At 46.5% G+C, this 22539-nt stretch overlaps 2 protein-coding genes across 3 annotated transcripts; both read right to left on the bottom strand.

Moving 5' to 3' along the window:
* Positions 1-144: 144 nt before the first annotated feature.
* Positions 145-3901, bottom strand: epdl1 (ependymin-like 1). The gene is made up of 6 exons (XM_056575993.1): positions 3730-3901; positions 3424-3458; positions 3177-3311; positions 1976-2159; positions 964-1051; positions 145-858 (listed from the first exon to the last, which is right to left on the bottom strand). Exons 1-6 carry the CDS (start codon positions 3794-3796, stop codon positions 738-740), a joined length of 630 nt encoding a protein of 209 aa, XP_056431968.1. The 5' UTR covers positions 3797-3901; the 3' UTR covers positions 145-737.
* A 1467-nt stretch (positions 3902-5368) lies between these two features.
* On the bottom strand, positions 5369-14647 carry alpk1 (alpha-kinase 1). Of its 2 annotated transcripts, XM_056576128.1 has the most exons (14): positions 14629-14647; positions 14204-14334; positions 13783-13937; positions 13183-13381; positions 12406-12465; positions 11550-11636; positions 11340-11416; positions 11141-11236; positions 10541-10645; positions 8557-10201; positions 8189-8336; positions 7432-7594; positions 6708-6894; positions 5369-6178 (listed from the first exon to the last, which is right to left on the bottom strand). In XM_056576128.1, exons 2-14 carry the CDS (start codon positions 14319-14321, stop codon positions 5976-5978), a joined length of 3243 nt encoding a protein of 1080 aa, XP_056432103.1. In that variant the 5' UTR covers positions 14322-14334; positions 14629-14647; the 3' UTR covers positions 5369-5975. The 2 variants fall into 2 exon arrangements, with proteins under 2 accessions (XP_056432103.1, XP_056432102.1); XM_056576127.1 differs by lacking the exon at positions 14629-14647 and having other exon boundaries at positions 14204-14606.
* Positions 14648-22539: the final 7892 nt, after the last annotated feature.

Here is a 22539-nt window from a genome sequence, read left to right as displayed (position 1 = left end):
TAACATCACCAATATCACTGATGGAGTACCTCCCAAAGTCTATACTCTGCAGGTGGTGCCCGTTTAATTCTATAAAATCGAGCTCTCAAGTGAATGACAGCTGCTGCATTTTGAGGTATCTCATTATTTCCGAAAAACCAAAGCATAAAAAACTTCTCGAAATTCTGAGATAATAAGGTCTTTAATTCAGAAATACAGGAGCAGAATTTATTTTCTTAAGCAATGCATTATACTTCAGTATATCTGTCTTGGACATTTTCACTCAAACAGGGTAGTCAATTTATTAATGCCTCTGATCTATGCACATAGATCAGATATAGAAAAGGGTTAGACTATTGGTTAGCACTTGCCACTTGAGGAAATGTTGAGCATCTAACCATTCATTTCCTGCATTCTGGTGAACCTTTTTGCACAAATGTGTGCCTTTCCTGCATCAATTTATGGTGGAGACTGGAGATGTCTTCATTTATGTAAAGGAAAGCAAAATTAAAGCACCAGATTACAATTCAAATATAATGCAGTATATTCAATATAAAAGGCATTTTAGCAGACTCTTTTATCCAAGGCAACTTACAATAAGGGCTCTCAGGCATACTGAAGGCCTATTGAGTGCTAATATTTATTCTTAGGTAGATCCCCTCTAATATCCCTGCTGAGTCGACACACGAAGGCCGTATTGTCTCTTCGGTCCCGTTCTGTGTGGGTGAGGGGGTGTCCTTAGCGCCCCTCGCTGCCACCTAGAAGAACAGATTGAGGAAGTTCACCGGCGTCTGGCCCCTCTCGAGTTCGGCTCCCTTGCAGAATTCGGGCGGATTGAGCATCGATGGGTCGGCTACTCCCTTGATGTTGTTGTAGTAGCTACACGGAGAGAAAGAAAAAAGGCACATCGAGGTCTCCTCGTAACTGCGTTCATGTCCACATGAGGGCGGTGGTTGAAGGTGGCCCTCCGTACGCTACACCCACCTGACCTGGAGCCATCCGTATTGGTCGGTGTGGTACGCGGTGCCGATGGGAATGCAGCCGAACTCCGTGACGGTGCTCATGTACTTGCCTGCAGGGGGAACAGAAACAGTTTAAAGCTCCAGACGGAGACAGTTGAAAGCGCAGGGCGACATCTGGACGGTTCGGCGACTATGGCGAGCAGATTAGCATTGGTTGAGATTAAATCAGGATAAACTGTTTTAGGATAAATAAATGAGGATCAACAATTCTAGATTAATTACATCAGCATTAACATCTTTAGATTAAATACATTAGGTTAAACTGTTTTAGATTAAATACATACGGTTAAACTGTTTTAGATTAAATACATACGGTTAAACTGTTTTATATTAAATACATTAGGTTAAACTGTTTTAGATTAAATACATACGGTTAAACTGTTTTAGATTAAATACATACGGTTAAACTGTTTTAGATTAAATACATACGGTTAAACTGTTTTAGATTAAATACATACGGTTAAACTGTTTTAGATTAAATACATACGGTTAAACTGTTTTAGATTGAATACATTAGGTGAAACCGTTTTAGATTAAATACATTAGGATAAAATGTTTTAGATATTAGGTGAAACAGTTTTTTGATTCAATGCATCAGGTTAAACTGTTTTAAATTAAATCCATTAGGTTAAACTGTTTCAGATGAAACCCATTAGCATAAACAGTTTTAGATGGAATACATTAGGATAGCCTGTTCCAGCCACCAACAGGTGAATAGAAACATGGCCAGACAAGGCTAGATCAATAATACCACATGGGAAAGGTGGGTATGACAGAAAGAAGTAGTCGGAGAGTAGCAGCAATAGTAATAATACAGTTATAGAAGAGCCTAATATTATAAAGTCAAGTTTTGCAGTGCCTTTCATTCAGGACTCAAGGCACTTTACACGTGGGAGTCACAGATCAAAGTTGCACCATTAAAGAATAGGAAAAATAACAAACAAAGGATCTCAAAGTGGCCCTCCGCCTCCGACCTGTTTCAGGGCTGTTCCCGACCCAGGTGTTGACCAGGAGTCCCTCCCCAGGCCCCGAGGAGCTACCCAGCACCGCCTGGCCCAGGAGCTGGGCGTCCTGAGGGACCTGCATGGGCTGGAAGTCTCCCTTCAGGGCTCTCTTGGTGCAGTTGCGGTTCTTCTTGTCTATGAAGAACATGGCCCCCTGCAGGACAGAGGACACACACGGGCCGCTTGTTCATCTGTTACACGACGGCTCGGTTTAAATGATAAGAAATATAATACATGGACGAAAGGTTTTTTGTTAAGAAACATAAAAGTATAAGGCATGGTAATTATGTAACGATAAAGACACATATTTACATAAAGAAGGCATATACATTACTATAGAGTCTATCTGTAAAGACAGACTCCGTACTGGCTCCGTCAGTGACATGACTGATTTGGCCTTTATCGAAGCTGGTTGACCATGTAGGTTCAAGTAGGAAAAGTACAGAACTTAGGTACTAAGTGACATTTCAAAAGAATTATTAAAACTGACGTATGTTTTTAACACATGGCACTGAGATGCATGATACAACCCAAAACAATGATGCTGTAGATGTCAAATATGTTTCATATTTCATATCTTTCTAGGTCGCTTGTTTTAAAAAAAGGTCAATAATGCAACATTGGAAATGAAACCAATGTTTTCCCTTAAGGTGGGAGTCGGGACACTACTGAATGGTTTCCAGACATCTTTGTTCCCCTTTTACACCCAAGTGAAGGGAAGTGACCGTGTATCTGAGATGAGCGGAACTACTACAGTAATGTGTCTATTGTGAAGGGCTGGAAGAGGAACGTTATAGACCGTCTCTCTGGGGATTCCTATTCGTAACATTTATATTCAAGAGCTAGAACTGGTTGGATTTTGGGTATCAACTTATAATATGGACCACTTCAATAGCGCCATCTATCTTCAGTTCCGTGTAAACAATTTAGATTATTTCTCACAGTCCCAAATGGGAGTAGGAGTAGTCAACCACAATAGTGTGGAGGGTGTTAGAGTCCGACTGATTAGACTCTGGGGTTGGGCAACACAAATGTAAACTCTGCATTTAACCGGTTTACACATCAACCTGTGCCCTGTCATTCCATCTCGGTTGCATTTGGCAGAGGTCAACTATTTCACCGGCCCTAGTGTAGCAGTCTGTTTACTGCCCTGTTTTTGCCGTTTACTTACCTCCCTGTATAACAACAGGGCGTCCAAGTTGAAGCTCTTGTTGTTCAAGACTCCAAACTCCTGGAGTCTGATCCGCTGGCCGATAGCATCGTAAATGAAGTTGGCAGACTCCCAAAGGGCTTCATTCTGAGAGGACTAGGGGGAGAAGAGGAGGGTATTTTATCTCAGGACTCAGTCGTCTGGGGGATTTTTATAAAGGCCAAGCAAGACATAATAAAAATAAGAAGAAAAAAGGAGGATGACTTACCACCATCACACTTCCACTTAGAAGGGGAGGACTCTCTGTTTTGTAAAAAAAAATACAATTTGAATAGATTTTGCAGCTATTGCAGACATTGCAGCTTGTTCAACTAAAGCAGTAACATTAAAACATTTTTACATAATTAAGGTTACGATACAGCAGAGCCTACAGCATCCTCTAGTGGACATAATACACAGTTTACTACTACAAAAACAACAACTCATGTCTAACGCATCGTAATGGCCATTTAAAGCAGTTGACGCAGGCAATTTAATTTGACAACGCTATCTAATTTACAGTAGGCCTACTTACTGCATCGGTAAGGTGTGTGAGCCAGGCAACCCACTGCCAACAGGCATGTTAGTAGCAGAGCTTGCATCCTTACTGGTCCTTCGACTTTCAACAACAAACCAAGTGCGTTGATATGGAAAGCTTTTATCCTCTCCTGGAGGTAACCCAGGTTTCGAAACACATATCCGGGATTATTGGAGGAGGTTCTTGCTGCAGAACACCAGGCTCGGTCCCGCCTCCTTAGTAACTTTGCTAGACGTCATTTTGGATAATAAAGTGACGTAGGAGATTGGGGACACCAGAAGGACTATGGGATGAGAGACTTGCATATGCAAGAAGAGACTTTGATTTATTATTTGGTGTATTCATTGTAAGGCGTCTTTTTCCAATGTCCTTTTATCAGACTATGAATTCGACACGCTGATGATGAAATTATATTAGTATCTTAACATTGATATTGATGTTGGTATAATCTACATAACACAATATACATAAATGATAATTCAGCAAACCTATTCCCATATATGTCTTCTATCTTTTTGTTTTAGCATGTATGTTGTACACAGAAAACCACCTAGTATGGAATTGCTACATGGCGATTTTTATTTTGTATTATTTGGTACATGTATTATCAATTAGCGCGATGAATGAATTGGCAATATAATACAAGGTCGTGAAAAGTTATTTATTAATAAGGAAGCGCGATAAAGACAGGTTGATTTCCACTTTAACGCGCGTGATAATACACGTGATCCCAGCGATGGAGGCGGGACTGAGGCTAAAGCTTCCGGACGCTATTGGTTATTGACCCTGGACTTGGACATCGTTTGCTTGTAAAGCTTGCATTGTCAGGCCAACGTAAAATGTCAAAGGATCAGTTACGTTTATTTTTTATTTAGGTCTTATTTTTTATCTTTCGTGCAATAAAATACACATTTTAAAATAACATGCAAATACAAGTGCAAGTGCAGGAGGGTCAGAAAACCCAAGTAGGCGACTAGATTCCCTCTACAGAGACTCTCCCCTTCAAAACATGATCCAGAATACGAAAAACAATGCACAAGTGTCTGTGTGTGTGTGTGTGTGTGTGTGTGTGTGTGTGTGTGTGTGTGTGTGTGTGTGTGGTGTATATATATATATAAATAAATACAATATAAAGTTCAATAATTGTTAAATGTGAGATTACCTACATCTAGGGCCAACATGTACCACAGGGTCATTAGCAGACCTGTTGGGGACCTGGTGATTATAGTTTTGCAATTTAGAGGAACAGAAAACCACACAATAGCCTATGTCGCGTTTTAAAAGGGTTAAGGTTATGAAATATTCTTTCCCTGATTTGGAGTGTTGTGGACCTTTGGCCGCACATAAACACCACTCGTGACTGTATCCATTTCATCATATCTTCATTGTCACAAGACCGGGAGACTGGTGAGAGTGACAGGTCTGGTTGATACCGGTAGGTATGTGCGCAAACTTGTTTGACGGCAGACATAAGTCAACCTGTTATGTGGCTCACTTACAGGGTTTCACTTTTTGCATGTGTACAACTAGAAAATCATGAGGCCATCGTTATAAAGTACTTTAAATGTTGTAGCAGTGATGCTTGCCTCTGTCATCGTGGTTTCGGGGCCAGGTATAACTCGACGAGTGGTAAAGCTTCAACAAAAATCTTTTTATTCAGATACTAGGTAAACAGACCTGGAGGTGGTTCATGAAGCATCTGGTCAAAGGAACATCTACAGTAGTATATTGATGATAAAGAAGTCTGTACGCCTACAGGGTCTGGTTGATCTCAGACACTTAAAGGAGGCCGTTTAACAGTAGAGCTGAGTTCAACCTTATAGGGTGTTGTTTTGGCAACTCAATGTGTGAGCAAAAAACAGTAAGTACTGTGTTAGCTCTAATACTGTGTCAGTTCCAATGAAGTATTGATGTTAGCTTTAATATTGTGTGGTCTAATGATTTAATAGATTTAATCAAGTTATATCAGTCTAATACAGGATGAGCTGTGACTTATTTGACAACATTGTCTTTGCGGGGGATACAACACAATGGAAACACAATGGATGGTAAGATTTGGGTCAAACAACAGTGTTCTACTTCCACGTCTACGCAGGGAAACTCCAAATGCCTCTGAGGGCTGGGGAAATTCCCGAAATGTATCAACCATTAGATTTGATCACAAAACATGCTGTCTTGACACGTCAATCAAATCATATGAATACACGGGAGCACCACCCCCCTCAGGACGAAGGATCCACCGATCAGAAGCATGCGGGCGGAGGTCCCCCCATGGGGGGGAGCTGGAGGTCCCTGCACACGCTGTTGCACTCCGGTCCGTGTTGCTCGTCCAGGAAGTGGCGGAGGCCCCGTTCCCCGAAGTTGGAGAGGCCCCTGGGGCTTCTGGTGGAGTGGATCTGGGGGTCCGTCAGGTAAGTCAGCCCCTTGCCGTTGGCCGACACCATCCCTGAGGAGGGGAGATGGGGAGAGGGGGACGCAGTGAACGTTGGAACGGGGGAAGCACCGCGGCTAGTCTGTTTGACAATTATTGAGTCATTGTTTGAGTATATAATACACGGGAACGCTCCAAACATGAACAAAATAACACTTTTTGCCGGGATTTATTTTTATTTTTTATTAGCAAACAAAGCGGGACATTTTGCGATGACAACATACCCCGAGTTTGAGATCTCAATCATGGGATGTTGCCCAATGTCCCGAGGTAACGAACCAATCAAATGGCGCCATCTTAGGAGGTTCACGTGTAGCATATAGTCGTTTCTAATATTAAAGAGATAGCACGGCCTCATACAGGTGTCGTGAAATGCCAACACAAACTCAACCAACAGCAACTGTTTCTCGGAAAAACTGAGTGATGTGGCCATGGTGAATGTCTCTGGGAATGGGGAGTTACATGTGTGTGCGCACACACACACACACACACACACACACACACACACACACACACACACACACACACACACACACACACACACCTTGGAGGTCGACCACCACCTCTTGCCGCTCGGAGAACAGGTAGGTGAAGTGTCCGAAGGCGATGCCGTACTCCGTGGCCTTGTAGCGGCTGTCCTTCTTCCACGTGTTGTTGGTGAGCTTCACAAACTCCCCCAGCATGTAGGGCTCTACCGTCAAGCAACCGATGATTTCCCGCTCCTCCAGGATCTGACGGATTTGCACAAGTACCCCAAAACGAATGGAGCAACCCGGGTGTCATATCGAGGTCATGACCACACACAACATATATCTGTGATTGTTCTCAGTTCTATTTGCATCAAAGCTTGCCACCAAATGATTCAATGTCAATGAAAGCTCAAGAACTCTAGGGGTATTATGAAGATCATGTTTGCTTCGAAATACTGTACGATATGCCTGTAGGCTAGGCCATCTGGTGGACTATTATATTCAGCATCTCATATTATCATTATCATTATTTTGAGTGGATAGAGTCTCTTAGTATGGTCGGGATTTGACCTAACCTCAGCAGTGCAAATACCAATTGGGATAGAACAGAACAAAAGTACTAAAAAACAACAAAATGCTAAAGTTAAAACACTCAACATGTGATATAACTAACAGTACAGTATCGAGCTCTACCACAACCTGCTAGCGCTGGAACCAAAACTATGGTTTTCAAAAGGGACCTCCTAATGGCGGAACAAAGAACAGCTCCGTGTCGTTTGGCGGCGTTCACATCCTCACCAGAAGAGCGTCGGAGGGCAAGAAGAAGATCTGCGCTGTGATCTTCTGCTCGTAGAGTTTCTTGTTGAACTGGGTGATGTAGTACTGCGACGTCATCTGTCTCTCCACGTCCTTCAGGTGGAACTGCATCTCCTTGGGCTCCAGGTAGTCCTTCCCCATGTAGCTGGTGGGAACCACGTCACAATAGGAGGATTAGTGACCCAACATTAAAGAATACTGTATTGTCCAGACTTACAGGTAACAGACATGGCTGACGTGTATTTAAACAATAAGTAGACGGTGTAAGCTATAACCGAGGGATACATATATTGGTAGCCTCATAACATTATTGACTCATATTTTGGCTAAATTGTGATATCTAACCTAACTCTACTCTCCTAACCCGGCTGATTCACTGTACCTCATTGGCTCTATCATAAGCCAATCAGAGTGCTTTTTAAATTCCGTAATCACTAGTCAGCAATTTTACTAACAATATGCAACCATAAGACGTAGCCTTAGCCACGTAGCCAGAGGTCAAGCTTTCTTTTTCAGCCATCGTCCACCCCCATCGATGGGATATTTGTTTCACGTCGGTACCAACGAGAGCACAACGATCAGCACAAGGCACTTCCAGATCAATCCACATGGTGCTTTAAAGAACGCTGCTGGTTCGCTGTGCCTCATTGGCTATATCCTGAGCCAATCAGAGTGCTCTTTACATTCCATATTCACTATCTGCCTAAGTCATCCATTCAACATAGCAATGCTATGCTACCTGCTGAGGCGTTCTTCCTGGTGGAGGAACTGAACCCACAGGGCGGCTCTCTGCTTGCCCTCCTTCCCGCTCGGCTTCCCGATGTACACACACGTCTCCCTGGACGTCCACAGGCCTGTCGCCCTGGAGAACTTCAGCTGGAGGCCGCCTGGTGGGGACGGAGGAATGCGACGGTCAGCCCCACTTTCTTTAACTCCATCATCACATTTTTTCTTTTTTTTTGAATCTATCTATTCATATGTACTAAACGGTTCTATACAACTCAAACTTCCGTATTTGATTGCGAATGTTTACAATTAGACAGCAATGTGTGCAGTGCCAACCACGCGGTCCTGGTATCGAGCCGCCGATCGTGAAGCAGGACTTACTGTAAGCCTTGAAGTGGTCCTTCAGTTTGAACTTGGTCCCCCCGCTCTGCAGCCTCCGCAGCAGACAGTCATGACAGACCCCGGCCAGCAGGGCGTGGTAGTCCTGCTCCGTCAGCACGTACTGTTTCCCAGGCTGGGGGCTGGCCAGAGCACCGGGCTCCCGGCAGCTCCAGCAAGCGGCGTTCCTCTCGGACGCGCGCCTCGTCGCCTCCGGGCCGGGGACGTCGGCAGGACTCTCCGGCTCCCCCGCCTCCAGCTCCTCGAAGGAGGAGCTGGAGGCGGGCGTGCCCTCGTTCGGCGGCGGTTCCTCGGTCGGAGTCAGCTGCTCCGCCGACGGCCGCTCGGCGCCCGGTTGGACCGGAGGGCCGCAGGACGGGCCCCGCGATCCGCTCCCGGACGGGGGCGGGACCGGGGAGATCCTCTCCCACGACGACTGGGAACCGTAGCTCCGACCCAGAGAGCCGAGGGGCGAGCCCAGACTGAGCCGCGACATGGGTCGCGTCGCCCCTCCGATGGCCAGGGGTCCGACCGGACCCTCGTCCTCGCCCGTCTCCGTATCTATTGCCGCCTCCAACAACTCGAACGCCTCGCCGCCAGAGACGGAGGAGGCCGAGGTGTGGTGCATCCTGGGTAAACCAGGACCAGGCCTACAACCCCCCACGTTGGCTTTGACTTGATCGTCGCCTCCGATGGCCAGAGGTCCGACCGGACCCTCGTCCTCGCTCATCTCCGTATCTATGGCCGCCTCCACCCACTCGTGGTCCCCGGCGCCGCTTCCTGCGGAGCCGCCGCGGCCGCCGCTTCCTGCGGAGCCGCCAAGGCCGCCGCTCCCGGGACGAGACCCGACGCTGCTCACATTCTGCCATGAAGAGCCCAGGCCATCCCCGCCATCCGACTCGCTTTCCGTCAAACCTTCATTACCTTCGGTGGGAGCCAGGGCCCCGTTCCTCGGTGGCTCCGGGCGTCCGCCCGGCGCCTCCGGGCATCCGCCCGGCGTGTCCGCTCCCGCTTCCTCGCGCTCTCCGGACTCCGCCGTGGTCCCCATGGCGGTGACGGACAGCCCGGCTCCACCTCCGCCGCCGGGGGTACCCTCCACACCGCGGATACCCGGGGACTCACAGATGGCCTTGTGGTACCCCTGGAAGCGCTCCATCAGGCGGAAGAACCCCGGCGGCGTGAACCTCACCGGCCTCTCCTCCGCGCCCTTCCGGTAGAAATCGGGGATGAAGGAGCCCGGGTCCGAGTTCGGCCACGGCTCCACGCGTAGCGTGCGCTTGACCTGACCGACACGCCGCATGACCTCGGCGGCGAGACCGTCTCTCTCCTGGGCGGCGAGCCCGTCTCCCTCCTTGTCGCCGGGACGGCAGTAGTCGTAGAAGAGGGCCAGGGCTTCCTGACAGTCCCGGGTCGCCCGGCCTAGCTCCGTCTCCGAGGCCAGCTGCAGCCACCGGTGGACCACGGCCAGGGAGTAGGCCGCCTTGATGAAGGTGTGCAGCTCCTGCTGGCTTGACACGGGCTGCAGCTCCGTCTTGGTGAGCAGGCCGATCTCAAAGGCCTGCTTGGCCTGCAGGAGGTAGTGGCGTCGGCCCGCGGCGGGGCAGGCCAGGGAGAAGCTGTAGGACTGCAGGCACAGCCCCTGAGCCACCTGCGAAACGTGCGTGTTCAATGTGGTTCATAAACAATGAATTTGCTTCTCTCACATTTACCGTCCCAATTCCGGCAACCTATTAAAGCCAAGAAACAACGTGTTCAGAGGTCAACTGCAAGGGGGAAATGGTGTTGAGAATGATTTTGGGGATGGAATGGTAGAGTCAACTATATACACCCACTGATCTTGCAACGACTCACCGAGGTCTTAGTGTGACACAAATAAACGTTCCCAGCCTCACGCCCCTAACCCGATGTCAATACACGCCCCTCCCGCCCTATGGCAATCCGGCTCACACAGAGGCGCCCTTTAGCAGTGGTTCAAATGGTTACCCACCACGTTGGTCAGCACGTAGAGGGAGGCGTACTGGCTGTACACCACGGCCAGACGGGCCGCCTCGGCCGCCGCCAGGAGCCGGTGGACGCCGGCTCCAAGCAGGGACTGTTGGGAGAGCAGGAGGACACAACGAATCACAATGTGGCACTGAGGAACGTACTCTAACGGTGGACTCGTACACCATCGTCACGCAATAAAGGGAGTCCAACAGAATTACATTCTTAACCAGAAAGGTAAGTTATTTGAAATGGTATAAAACAAGGAAAAACAAATGTCTAGGGATAATTTGTTTAAATGTGGGGAAAGATTTAGAAAAGCAAAAGTACCCATGTGAAAGAATAAGGAAGGAGAGTGCCTGCATCAACCGGAAGGCTGCCCCACTGAAGGAGAATGAGGACCTAATCATCACATAACCCCAGCCTCAGTACTCACACCCTCAGGTTTGGTCAATTTGGTCATTATGACTCTGAGGCGAGCCCCACCCTTGTAGTGGCAGCTACGACCCACAAGGGGGTCATAGTGCAGGGGGTCGTCACTGTTCACATGCGTATATCGACGCCAAGGTCCCCGACCGACAGTTCAGGCCCGCTGTCCACTCACCAGGTCGACGTCCGGGTTGTTCTTGAGGGCCTCGAAGTCCTCGTCGTTCATGGACACCAGTATGTTGGCCAACAGTCCCAGAGACGTGCCGATGCCCTGTTCCGCGCCACAACAACACACAGCAGAGTTAACACACAGCCACAGGCAAGAGAGCAACGACAGCCAGCCACACCAAAGGGCCGGGGGGGAGAGAGAGGACCTTTTTATCAGGTTGAGGAAGAGCGAAGTAGCCGATCAGAGACGCCCAGATGAGCTCGGCGGCTTCCAGCCATAGGCCTGCGACGAGGAGGAAAATCCCCCGCAGGGAATGAACACGTTAAAAACACACACACACACACACACACTGACCATCCTCCTAAACTAAACTCCCCTGCCCCAGTGTTAGGGACCGTCTCGACAGCGTGCCCACCTAGCTTCTGCAGGACCAGGCCTCGTACTTGCACGCTGACCGCCTGCACGAGGAGCTTGTCGCTCTCCGAGTGATACGTCCAATTCCCTGCATTTCAAGAGGAGGGATTAGTGGGTAATTGGTGGGTCATTGTTGACCGACAAATGCGGGTGAGTAGAATTATGCAAATAGTGCGAAAAAAGGTATACACAATTTGCATATTCTTCCACTGGTTTGTAGGTTATTTTATTTGGAATTAAGTAAGGCCCGACGAGGTGTCCATTATCAAGACTTAATGGACGCCTCCACGCCTCCCGCTTATACCATGGTCACTTACCAAATAAAATAAATTAAGACCATCCATTTATATTTTCATGCGTATTACAATCCAAATATAAAGTTTTTCACAAGCCATAACTTTGTTTCCCTGGTAACGCCTGAGGGTTTGACTAATTCCTGGAGCAACCATTACCCTCCCGTAAGGTTCTTATGCAACGGATCGTTGTTCACTACTCCAGTAATTAGGATGGACCTTAGCTACGACTTGGCAACGGGAGGTATTCTAGTCCGCTCAGCTATGCGTCAGAGAGCTAACGTTATGCATTGTACATATTTATAATTTGAAATTCATCCCAGCCTTTATACCACAGATACTATAGGGTCTATAGCATATAACCGCGTTTTCTGATTACAGTTTAATGCATTTTTCACAATTAACCAGCTCTCGTATTGAAGACTGAACAGACAATTTGACTAACTACTACTTACAGGTGTCTGTATATCAGGAGTTAATGCACACCCTTCAGCCAATCAGAATCAAGTATTCCCCCAGACCGTTGTATAATAATGTTTAACAGCCAGGTATATTGGGGCCTACCTGTTGCACCATTGTTAATGATCAGCATGCTCAAGATGAACTCTGCCTTGTGGAGTTTACCTGTGAGGGGAGGAATGACTTCATACACATTTTCTATTGGTTCATACGTTTCCTGTAGGTTCTTAAATACAGCCATGTCTTTGTGTATTCATTGTTCTTTATTGGTTTTGATCATTTTAAAAAGGGTGTGATTATAGGGGGAAAACCATGATGACAATTAAACTAAAATGTTAGGAATAGGAGAGTAAGGTGGTATGGGTGATTTGACTCCCAGCCAGAAGGTTCTGTGTTTGAGCCCCAGTCTACTTGGAGACAAACCCCTCCCAACTCATCCAGGACAAGCAGCTAACAGGGCATGCACTGCAAAACACTTTGGATAAAGGCCCCCAGAGCCCTCCCCCTCTAAGCCCACCTCACCGCCACCTCACAGCCCCCCCGCCCCACCCCACCTCACTACCCCCCCTGCCCACCTCATCCCACCCCACCCACCTCACTACCCCCCCTGCCCACCTCATCCCACCCCACCTCACCACCTCCTCACTAGCCCCCAACCAACCCCCTCACCACCACCTCACTACCCTCCCCCCACCACAACCCCCTCACAACCACCTCACCCCCACCTCACTGCTCTCCCCCTCCCCTCACCTCACCCCCACCACAACCTCCTCACCCCCACCTCACTACCCTACCCCCCTCCCCACCCCCCCTCACCAACCCCCTCATGACCACCTCACTACCCTCCAACCCCTCCCACCCCTACCTCCTCAACCCCCTCACCAGAGTTGAGGTAGACCCTGGCCTGTCTGAGGACCAGCTGGGGTGCCACGGGCGCCCCGGGCTGCCGGCGGTGGAGCCGCTTGGTGAGGCTCAGCAGGCGCGGGGACTCGTCGCTCCAGTACAGGAAGCGGTCCACCAGGAAGACCACCGCCAGCGCCTCGCACGTCTCCCAGGCCAAGATGGCCGCCTTCAACAGAGCCTGGCCCGGCGGAGGCACATGATCACTTTTATTTTAGTACAATATTATTTCTACTGTTTGAACGTGTAATGCCAGGGTGGTGACATCACTTGTGTGAAACAATATTATGATTAAAATAATAAACATTTTACTGCTTAATTTAAATATGCAAGGGCATTTTGATTAGACGTTCATCCATTTTGCTCCAATGTACTGCATAGTTAAAGCCTGACTCTCAACTGTTAAAGCAATACTGGTATACACAACACTACCTACTATACAGGTGTACTACACAATAATAATGATTAAGTCCTCCAGGGACATATGTTGAATATCTTCTCTGAAGTAGGCCCTGGCTACGGGCCTACTGTATGAGCAGGCAGGGGCTCCAAGGGGCTTGGACCTAGCCACCAGACGGATACCATTAATTGGGGTAGATTTCGGCTGATGAGGTCGGTGAGGTTGGTCTTGTCCTGGGAGCTCACGGCCTCCTTGTACTGCCACTTCTCCGGGACAAAAGGCCACTTCATCTCCACAGCCTCCTGGACGAGCAGGGACAGCTCCGCGCACAGGGCACCTGCCAGGGAAATATGGGATGAAGAAGAAGCTTCATTGAAACAAGAAGAAGCACCCCTTCAAAATACTACTACAATGTTTTTCCCGTTATTTTGTATTTGTACAAATAAAATACATAAAATAATTGAAACGTGACATTTAAATATGTACGCGTGTGCATATGTCCACATCACACAATACCCATGATTCTCTTAAAGTGGCCCTTTCAAGTCCCTGCCAATGTACACAGAAATCACAGGGGGGGAACAGCGCCCTCTCTTGACTTACTTCTGGTACTGCGGTGATTCTGCCTCGCCTCCTCGCTGGCATGGTACGGCTGTCCTCCTGACAGCGCTGCCGCTTCAAGGCACTCCTCCAGCCAGACTCCTATCTCCTGGCTGTCCATGGTCGGGGGGCAACTAGAGTAGAGCAAAAGTAGAGCCTCTAAAAGTTTAGTCCGAAATTCCAAACGTCTTAGGTCACAAGTGACGATTGCCTAATGTGGGGAAAACGAAATGAATGGGTTTTTCCGGGTCTAGCATCCGGAAAGGCTTGATGAATGTTTTAGTGAAAACCAGGAAGATTAAAGATACATATTCAACAGTAAACGTTAACAACGCAGCCCAAGCTATGTTCAATAACTAATAACTAATCACGAAACATTGTCGATGCAGCCCACGGTCACAGAGTGTTGCACCCGCCCCCAAAGTTACATTAAGGACAAGTCTCCACACCAGCCTCGATCACGGACCTATGACCTATCAATGCGTCACATTAACGCACGATTCCAATGTCCATATTTTTCAGATAGCCTACCTGCAAACACTGAACAGCTCTTTCATTATGTTCTTATGGGGAATTATTCTGTTTATTTTTGTACAGTAGGCTAATTGCAGTTTTTTTACATTTGTTTATTTACTGTTAATTATTTTTTTTTTGCACCAATTACCATTTGACATTTACATTTACATTTAGGGCATTTAGCAGACACTTCCCAGAGAGCAACCGGCAAAGCACCCACCATCGCCCCTGTTTCGAATATACCGGTGATGTCATGTTTTATTATACCCGTAATATAAAATTGAGTGACCAATTCCCTGCCAACTGCCAATTCTATATTCTGTTTCATTACACCACAAACAACAAATAGTATAATGCTAAACCATTCAGAAAATCTAATGGAATCAGAACCATATGTTAGATCGTTTCATAGGTCTAGCCAATACTTTTATTAAACAAATAATGGTCATAATATTCACTGATTATTTATGAATTGTTGAGTCCATTGTGTATATCAAATCATTGACTTAAAAAATGCATAATTATTATACAAACATTATGCATATTTAATCTATAAGCACACCTTTAACTGCAGCAGCGAAGGGGGCGGGGGAAGCAGTCAGAATAAATCAATAGTAGATTTAAATAAATAGGATTGTAGAACACATTGACCTATTAAGGTAGAACAGGGCCCCTCGTTTTCAAGCCTCTTAGAATAACTCTGAGAATTTGCGCTAAAATTGAACTTATTATTAAATGTAGGCCTACTCATGGCTCAGGAGGAGTAGATGGGGACTATTCCAGTTTTTCTTTGAGCATCAATACCGACTCTGAAATAGTCTCCCGAGACCAGTGGAACTGTTATTTAGCCTACTGTCGCTGATACCGTCGCTTGTCGCAATGTATGGACTGGACTTTGATTTGTGGGCACATAAGTCCATGCCATGGTGGGCACAGGTCAGTAACTAATGGCACTGTTCTGACTCCATACCAATGCTGCAATCATAATGTTGTGATGGCCTACTCCGAAACCTATTCTTATGTTTCTTCCAACTTTAACTGAGCTAACTTGATTTTGGAGATCTCTGAATCCCGTTCCACTTGTTTTCCCACTAAACTAATTGAAAGGTCTAGAAATCTGCTCCTTGTTTCCCCACTCCTCACCAAGTTAACAAAGAGCTAATAATGGACAAGGTATGCAGCATAATATCACTTTGCTTTGGATCATGCCATAATAGCCGACATATGAGTCCAAATAACATTAGTTGGAGTCATATATCTTAAAATACTAAACCTATTATAAAGGAAAGATAGACTATTGTGGGACACTATTGTGGGACATAGAGGAGAGATACATATTAGGTAAATTAATAAATGGATACAAATTCAGCGATAACGATGGAGGACCTCACTCTCCCTCCCAACCATGCTGGCACCATCATTACCCACATGAAAAAATTCTATAGTTTACTATAGTAAATAAACTATAGTGTACCCTATATATACTATATTGTAGTGTTTTTGAACCTTACTATAGTAGTTTTACTATAGTTTACTGAGTAAACTATAGTATACTACAGAAAATTCTATAGTGTACTATACATATCCTCCACCATATTCCCCTACCCCCACACAGATTTTGTCCTGTAGAAAGCTACATGGTGGAAACCAATACGCCCTCTCAACCACAAAATGTTTGAGTCCCTTCTATGGAAGTAAATCTGTGCCATCGGATTTGGAAAATAAAAAAACATTGAACTCTAAGCTCTGAATATTTATGCATTGAAATAACGTATCTTGATTTGAATTGAACTCCTATTCAGCTTTATTTTTCAATGTTAAAAATTCAAAATCAAATATTCAACGTTAAAAAATTCAACGGGTGAAGTGATACAAATTCACCCGCCACCATACAAATCCACCCGCAAATGGCGTGTGTCGGGTGTTAATTTCCATCCCTGCTGTAGGCCTATACATTTTCCTTTACTGCACCAACATACCTGGTATTTGCAAGATACAAAGCCAACCATGCTTCCCTCATCCCACCATCAGAGGGTTCTGTTGGATTGACAGCTACTGATGCTCCACTTTCATTAGCAGTCCCACCACCAGTGGATTTTAGTTATTGTGGCACCACTTCCACAATTCAACCACCAGGGATGCTGTTGGACCTTATTGTGGTACCACTTCCATCATTCAACCACCAGGGGTGCTGTTGGACCTTATTGTGGCACCACTTCCACCATTCAACCACCGTGGAGTGCTGTTGGACCCTATTGTAGCACCACTTCGACGCTTTTACCACCAGGGGGTGTTGTTCGACCGTATTAGGAGCAACAGCTGGAACATGAAGTTCAACAGTCGAGGCGACTGCGGCGGCAACAGCACACCAACTCGCACCCAACACTCACTTGGGGTTATACGCTGTGAAGCGTTGCACACGAAACATAGAACAGTGAATTGAGGAGGAAATACCTCGGGTACACACTGTTCTTGGCCGAAATTAACGGTAGAAGGTTTTTTTACTGCGTTAAATGCGCGTAACAGTGTGTCTCTCTCGCCTCTTGTATTTGTTGTTACCAGAAAGGCGTTTCGAGTTTGGATGCAAAGGTCTCATACAAGTACCGCTGCAGAGAATGGCACGGACAGTCTTTAAACTTTGAAGGTAAGTCATGATGACGTTTTTCTTTATTGTTGTGGGTAGTCGTGTTTAACCAGATGTTTTTGTAGGGAGTTTATTGTCCTTTAATCTAGTGTAGTGTTTAAGTCCTCTACACTGTTAACAATCCACACACACACACACACACACACACACACACACACACACACACACACACACACACACACACACACACACACACACACACACACACACACACACACACACACACACACACACACACAAACACTTTGCATGGTTATAGATGTAAGATCTCTACATCATTTCGATTTGCGCATATATTTGCAATGCATATGCACTTTTGCCTCCGGGCTTTTAACAAGCATAGCCTAGGCTACATTTTTTTCTGTATATCTATAATAGCCTACATGCCACTTCTATAGAATAAACTTGCCATTATCTGTTTCTTGCGTAACGACTCACATTGTCTGCAGACTACTTTATTATAAGCCTACTCTAAAGAATTATGCCACTGTCAGCTTGACCACGGTGTCTTATTTGATAATTCTGCCATAATTCAGACTACACTTTTTTGCTTACAATGGTTTATTTTGTCTAGTCTACCACGGCTGCAGAAGATGAATGCATGATGCTGAACATTGTGTATTCATTGGCCATGTGCGCAACGTCTAGTCCTCGGCAACTCATCATGAAAGAGCATGACATGGGGGCCCTTTCAACGCCTCAAACAGTAGTTATCTTTTCAGCGGGGAGTAGTCCTAGTGAAAGGATTACTTCCTCCCTTTATTGAGAAAGGATACTTGGAAACTAACTGAGTAATGTAAAACTCAACCGTGACCAACTCTGTTTTGGATGGCCTTGTAAAACCTGGCAGCGTGGTGCGCACGCATCTCCGAGGCTGAACCGGAATGCGGCCACGAATTCTTTCCAAGTAAATAGTGCTGGGGCGCTAATGACTTTGTTATGATCCCATAACGCCATTGTCCCCTCAAACGTCAGGGGTTACGGTCCACGTCCGGGTCACTTTGCACCTTTCTGTCCACGTCGACGTGGGAAAATCCTGTTGACGAAGCAGAAATAGACTGTTGAAGTTTAACATGGACTTTTAACTTCTTTTATGAGCTGCTTTTGGTGGTTCTCTGCCTACGCAGCCTCCCTCCACCTGGCACCTTCACCATGCTGTTAGCTCTGCAGACCAAGAACCGTTGTAATACACTCAACCAAGTCACAGTGGGGAACAACGAGTGGGAGAACAGTAATTCAATATTGGGTCTGAGTATATAACTCTAGTATTTGTGATATCAATGATGTAACGGTCTACGATGTTTGCCATGAGAATCCACAACAATGTAGGCGGTCACTTTTTTATTCAGCCGAATATCTGAAAACTAGTTACAGCCTTACAGCAACTTAAATTATGTTAATGACAGTGTTTGACTCCCTGACGAGAGGTTCTGGGTTAGCTTCCCCAATATCCACAGCCTGTCCTGTGCAGGCATCCACGAGCAAGACGCCCTAACTGCTACCTGCTCCTGCATGATGACATGCAGCTGAATGTATACCGTTAAGTCCCTTTAAATGAAAGGACCCTCTGGACCGTAGCCACATAAAGCCATTCTGTATTTGTATTGCATTCGCTGCCTTCGCAACCCCACACAAACACCATCGCTCCGCTGGCTGCTTCGTGCCTCTACTTTGCTTCCCCCTTCTCTGCACTCGATGTAAGCCGATGTCCAGAGGCTAGGCTATTTATACAGCAACCCTCACACACGAGGACCATCCACAGTGCTTGACATGGACATCGATTGCATTTAAATGAAAGACAGAAAGGACCGACATTAAAAGACAATCATTTGAAAGAGACTTGAAATACATGGGAAAAATAGGTGTAAGGAGGTACAATAATGAATAATACCAATGCAGACATCTTTTGAGGTTGTTGCGATCTGAAGCGATTTACAACAACAATCCAAAAAAACAACCCCTAGCTGGCTGCTCATCATCATTGAGCCAGATTCACGATTGGATGTAGGGAGGACCAATCCGCTGGTCCGAGTGGTCGGTAATGAATGGGCCCGTCCCTGTTTTAAATAAACCGCTTCTGGTGTGTGTGGCCCACCTCCTCTGTGTGCGGTTTGCCTCATCTCCGACTCCGTCTGGACCAGTGATGTATTGAGGAGGGGGGGGGGGGGTGGGGGGGGGTGGGGGGTGGAAGGGTGGGGGGTTTTGACTTCATTAGTGCTTAATCAATTTCTGTCTCCCCCTACTCTCCTCCGGCTGTCTTTGGGTCTGCCTCTCGTTCTGTGTCTCGCCGTTTATCATCAATCTCTCCAAGAGTCTGTTTTTCTTTCCGTCTGGGTCCATCTGTCTCTCTCAGTCTTATCTATCTATCTATCTATCTATCTATCTATCTATCTATCTATCTATCTATCTATCTATCTATCTATCTATCTATCTATCTATCTATCTATCTATCTATCTATCTATCTATCTATCTATCTATCTATCTATCCTTTCTATCTTCTTCTTCTCCACCTCTCTCTCTCACAAATAATTGATTGCTCCTTTCTTTCTATCTCTCCTTCTGTCTTTGTCTGTTCTTTTCTGCTTCTCTCTCTACTTTCGTCTCTCTAGGTCTCTCTGTCTCTCTCTCAGATTTATTCTCTCTCTCCCTGTCTCTCGCCCTCCTCCCATCTCTGGTAAGTGTCACCTGGGCCTTTCTCTTCCTGTCAGAGTCTCTCCAAACTCGCTCCCTCTCTGTCTCTCCTTTTCTCTCTCTGACTCTGCTGTTCAGAATGGCTCTCAACCTTCACCATAAAGACACACATACACACACAAACACACACACACACACACACACACATGCTTTGTGGCTTCACACATGCACATAGAGACACGCACACATAGAACTCAACGATACACATTTATGCACAAACACACCCATGCATGTGTGCAGGCATCATGCTCACACACACAAGTATGCACAAAAGTATGCAGGCTCCGCACGCACACAGGCACACACACACAGGCACACACACACACTCCCACGAAGTCAAGTTGACGGACTGAAAGGCCAGGGACACGCTCGTCCTGTCACTGCTCTTATAACCTTTAGAGAGAGCTACAGCAAGAGGGAGAGAGAGAGACAGAGAGAGGGACAAAGAGAGAGAGAGAGAGAGAGAGAGAGAGAGAGAGAGAGAGAGAGAGAGAGAGAGAGAGAGAGAGAGAGAGACACAGAGAGAGAGACAGAGAGAGAGAGAGACAGAGAACGGGACAAAGAGAGAGACAGAGAGAGAGAGAGAGAGAGAGAGAGAGAGAGAGAGAGAGAGAGAGAGAGAGAGAGAGAGAGAGAGAGAGAGAGAGAGAGAGAGAGGTTGGGGTGAGTAAGAGACAGAGAGAGGTAGAGATATTTCCTTCCTTGGTGCGGTCCTATCTGTTCCATCTAGTATCTGGTGCACACCATCAGCATACACTATGAACGTGTGCCATCAGAAATGGGCAAACCATGCCACTGTGCTGTGGCCGCTGTGGTGGTTCTCGCTGTCGAAGGTCATAGGCGAGGTTTAAATCAGTTGTGGTTGTTTTTTCGTACAAAAACTCATCCGACTAGCAGAGATACATTATGGTGGGTTGCAGAACAACAGATTATGTGTCTGCATACCAGGGGCTGTGGTGGGAAGTGGCTGAACTACAGCCCATTAAAAACTCAACAGTCGCTGATGTTCCTCTTTAGTATTTACAATCCAGAGACAGGTCCTTGCATGCATGTAGGGGTTAGACTGTGGATACAGATACAGGTCATGTAGGGGGTTAGACTGTGAATACAGAGACAGGTCATTAAGGAGCAGGTAGGGGTTAGGCAGTGAATACAGAGACAGGTCATTAAGGAGCAGATAGGGGTTAGACAGTCAATACAGAGACAGGTCGTTAAGGAGCAGGTAGGGGTTAGACAGTGAATACAGAGACAGGTCATTAAGGAGCAGATAGGGGTTAGACAGTGAATACAGAGACAGGTCGTTAAGGAGCAGGTAGGGGTTAGGGGTCATCTTACAGGTTTGGCTGCGGACATTTTGGTTTCGAACCCAATCCTTTTGGTTAGTAGTGGAACACCCTAACCGCGACACTATCCCGCCTCTACGCCCCCAATGGGTTTGAATCCCCGTTGTCCACAGTCTAACCTGCAGGCATCCTTGAGCAAGACACCCAAACTCTAAGGAAAGATTCCCTTCAAGGGGCCTCTGATGAGGCCAACTGCTCAATGACTTCGGGGCCTTGTCCACGTAGCTAGTAGTTTTGCGGGTGAAATGTGCTGGCATGGCACTGGGAAGCAGTTTTTACTGTCTCGTACAACTAGCATTGTCATTGCTTTAGTTCATACCATAACATGGCTATTACTGATACACATGTTAGCGCTTTAGCTCCTAGCTAAACATGGTAGTTCTTACTTATTTCTGTTCATCCATAAGCAGCGTACCCGGACGAATACCTTACAGTTTGGATTTGTGAAAGCAGCCGACTTTAGGGGGCTAGAATTGATGTGTTACTAACCTTTCATGAAATTAAACGTTTGTTGGGTGACTGGTGTAAAGCAACGGGGATGACGCCGGCACTTTTCTGGAAACCTCCGAGATTTTCAGGAAAGTTGTTTCTTTAAAGCTGCGTTCGCTAGGTCCTCATTGGAAACTCACTGCGGAAAGTCAGAGCCACTCCGAAAAACATGCTATGTGGACAGCGGCCCTTAAAAAGCAGTAACTTTCTGTTGATGATTAACGACTAATAGTGAGTTATTATTGTTAATATTAGTAATAATACATTGAGAGACTTCCCTGTGTCCTTGCTTGCTCCTACAACCCCACCGAACACAGGGCCGTGTAGGGCCTGGCTCTGTGTTTCATACACCCCAGCTGTTTGTTTGGATTAAATGATAAACAGGAAGCAGTGGCAGATGGCTTCTTCTGGAAGGCGATTATTAGCGGCCATTTTGCTGTTTGGACGCATACACGTGCACACACACACTCACGCACACACGCGTGCGCACGCACGCACGCACGCACACACGCACACACACACACACACACACACACAGAGACATGCTAAACAGACAAACAATCACACAGGCAAAAACGATTACACACAAACCACAAACAAAACATACAAACAATCACACACATAGACACAAACACACACACACACAGGATGTTCA

The sequence above is a fragment of the Gadus chalcogrammus genome, chromosome 17 (assembly GCF_026213295.1).
Source record: "Gadus chalcogrammus isolate NIFS_2021 chromosome 17, NIFS_Gcha_1.0, whole genome shotgun sequence".
NCBI classification, from domain to species: domain Eukaryota; kingdom Metazoa; phylum Chordata; class Actinopteri; order Gadiformes; family Gadidae; genus Gadus; species Gadus chalcogrammus.
This window is presented reverse-complemented; position numbering and strand designations above follow the sequence as displayed.

Bases quoted from the DNA above. Each gene is read 5' to 3' on its own strand.
- alpk1 (XM_056576128.1), bottom strand. From the start codon at position 14,321: ATGGACAGCCAGGAGATAGGAGTCTGGCTGGAGGAGTGCCTTGAAGCG. The intron at 13,938-14,203 runs GTAAGTCAAGAG...TTTCCCTGGCAG, and splicing joins GAATCACCGCAGTACCAGAA to GTGCCCTGTGCGCGGAGCTG. The intron at 12,466-13,182 runs GTGAGGGGGTTG...CTCCCCTCACAG, and splicing joins CAGGGTCTACCTCAACTCTG to GTAAACTCCACAAGGCAGAG.
- epdl1 (XM_056575993.1), bottom strand. From the start codon at position 3,796: ATGCAAGCTCTGCTACTAACATGCCTGTTGGCAGTGGGTTGCCTGGCT. The intron at 3,459-3,729 runs GTAAGTAGGCCT...TTTACAAAACAG, and splicing joins TCACACACCTTACCGATGCA to AGAGTCCTCCCCTTCTAAGT. The intron at 2,160-3,176 runs GTAAGTAAACGG...TCTGTCCTGCAG, and splicing joins CCCTGTTGTTATACAGGGAG to GGGGCCATGTTCTTCATAGA.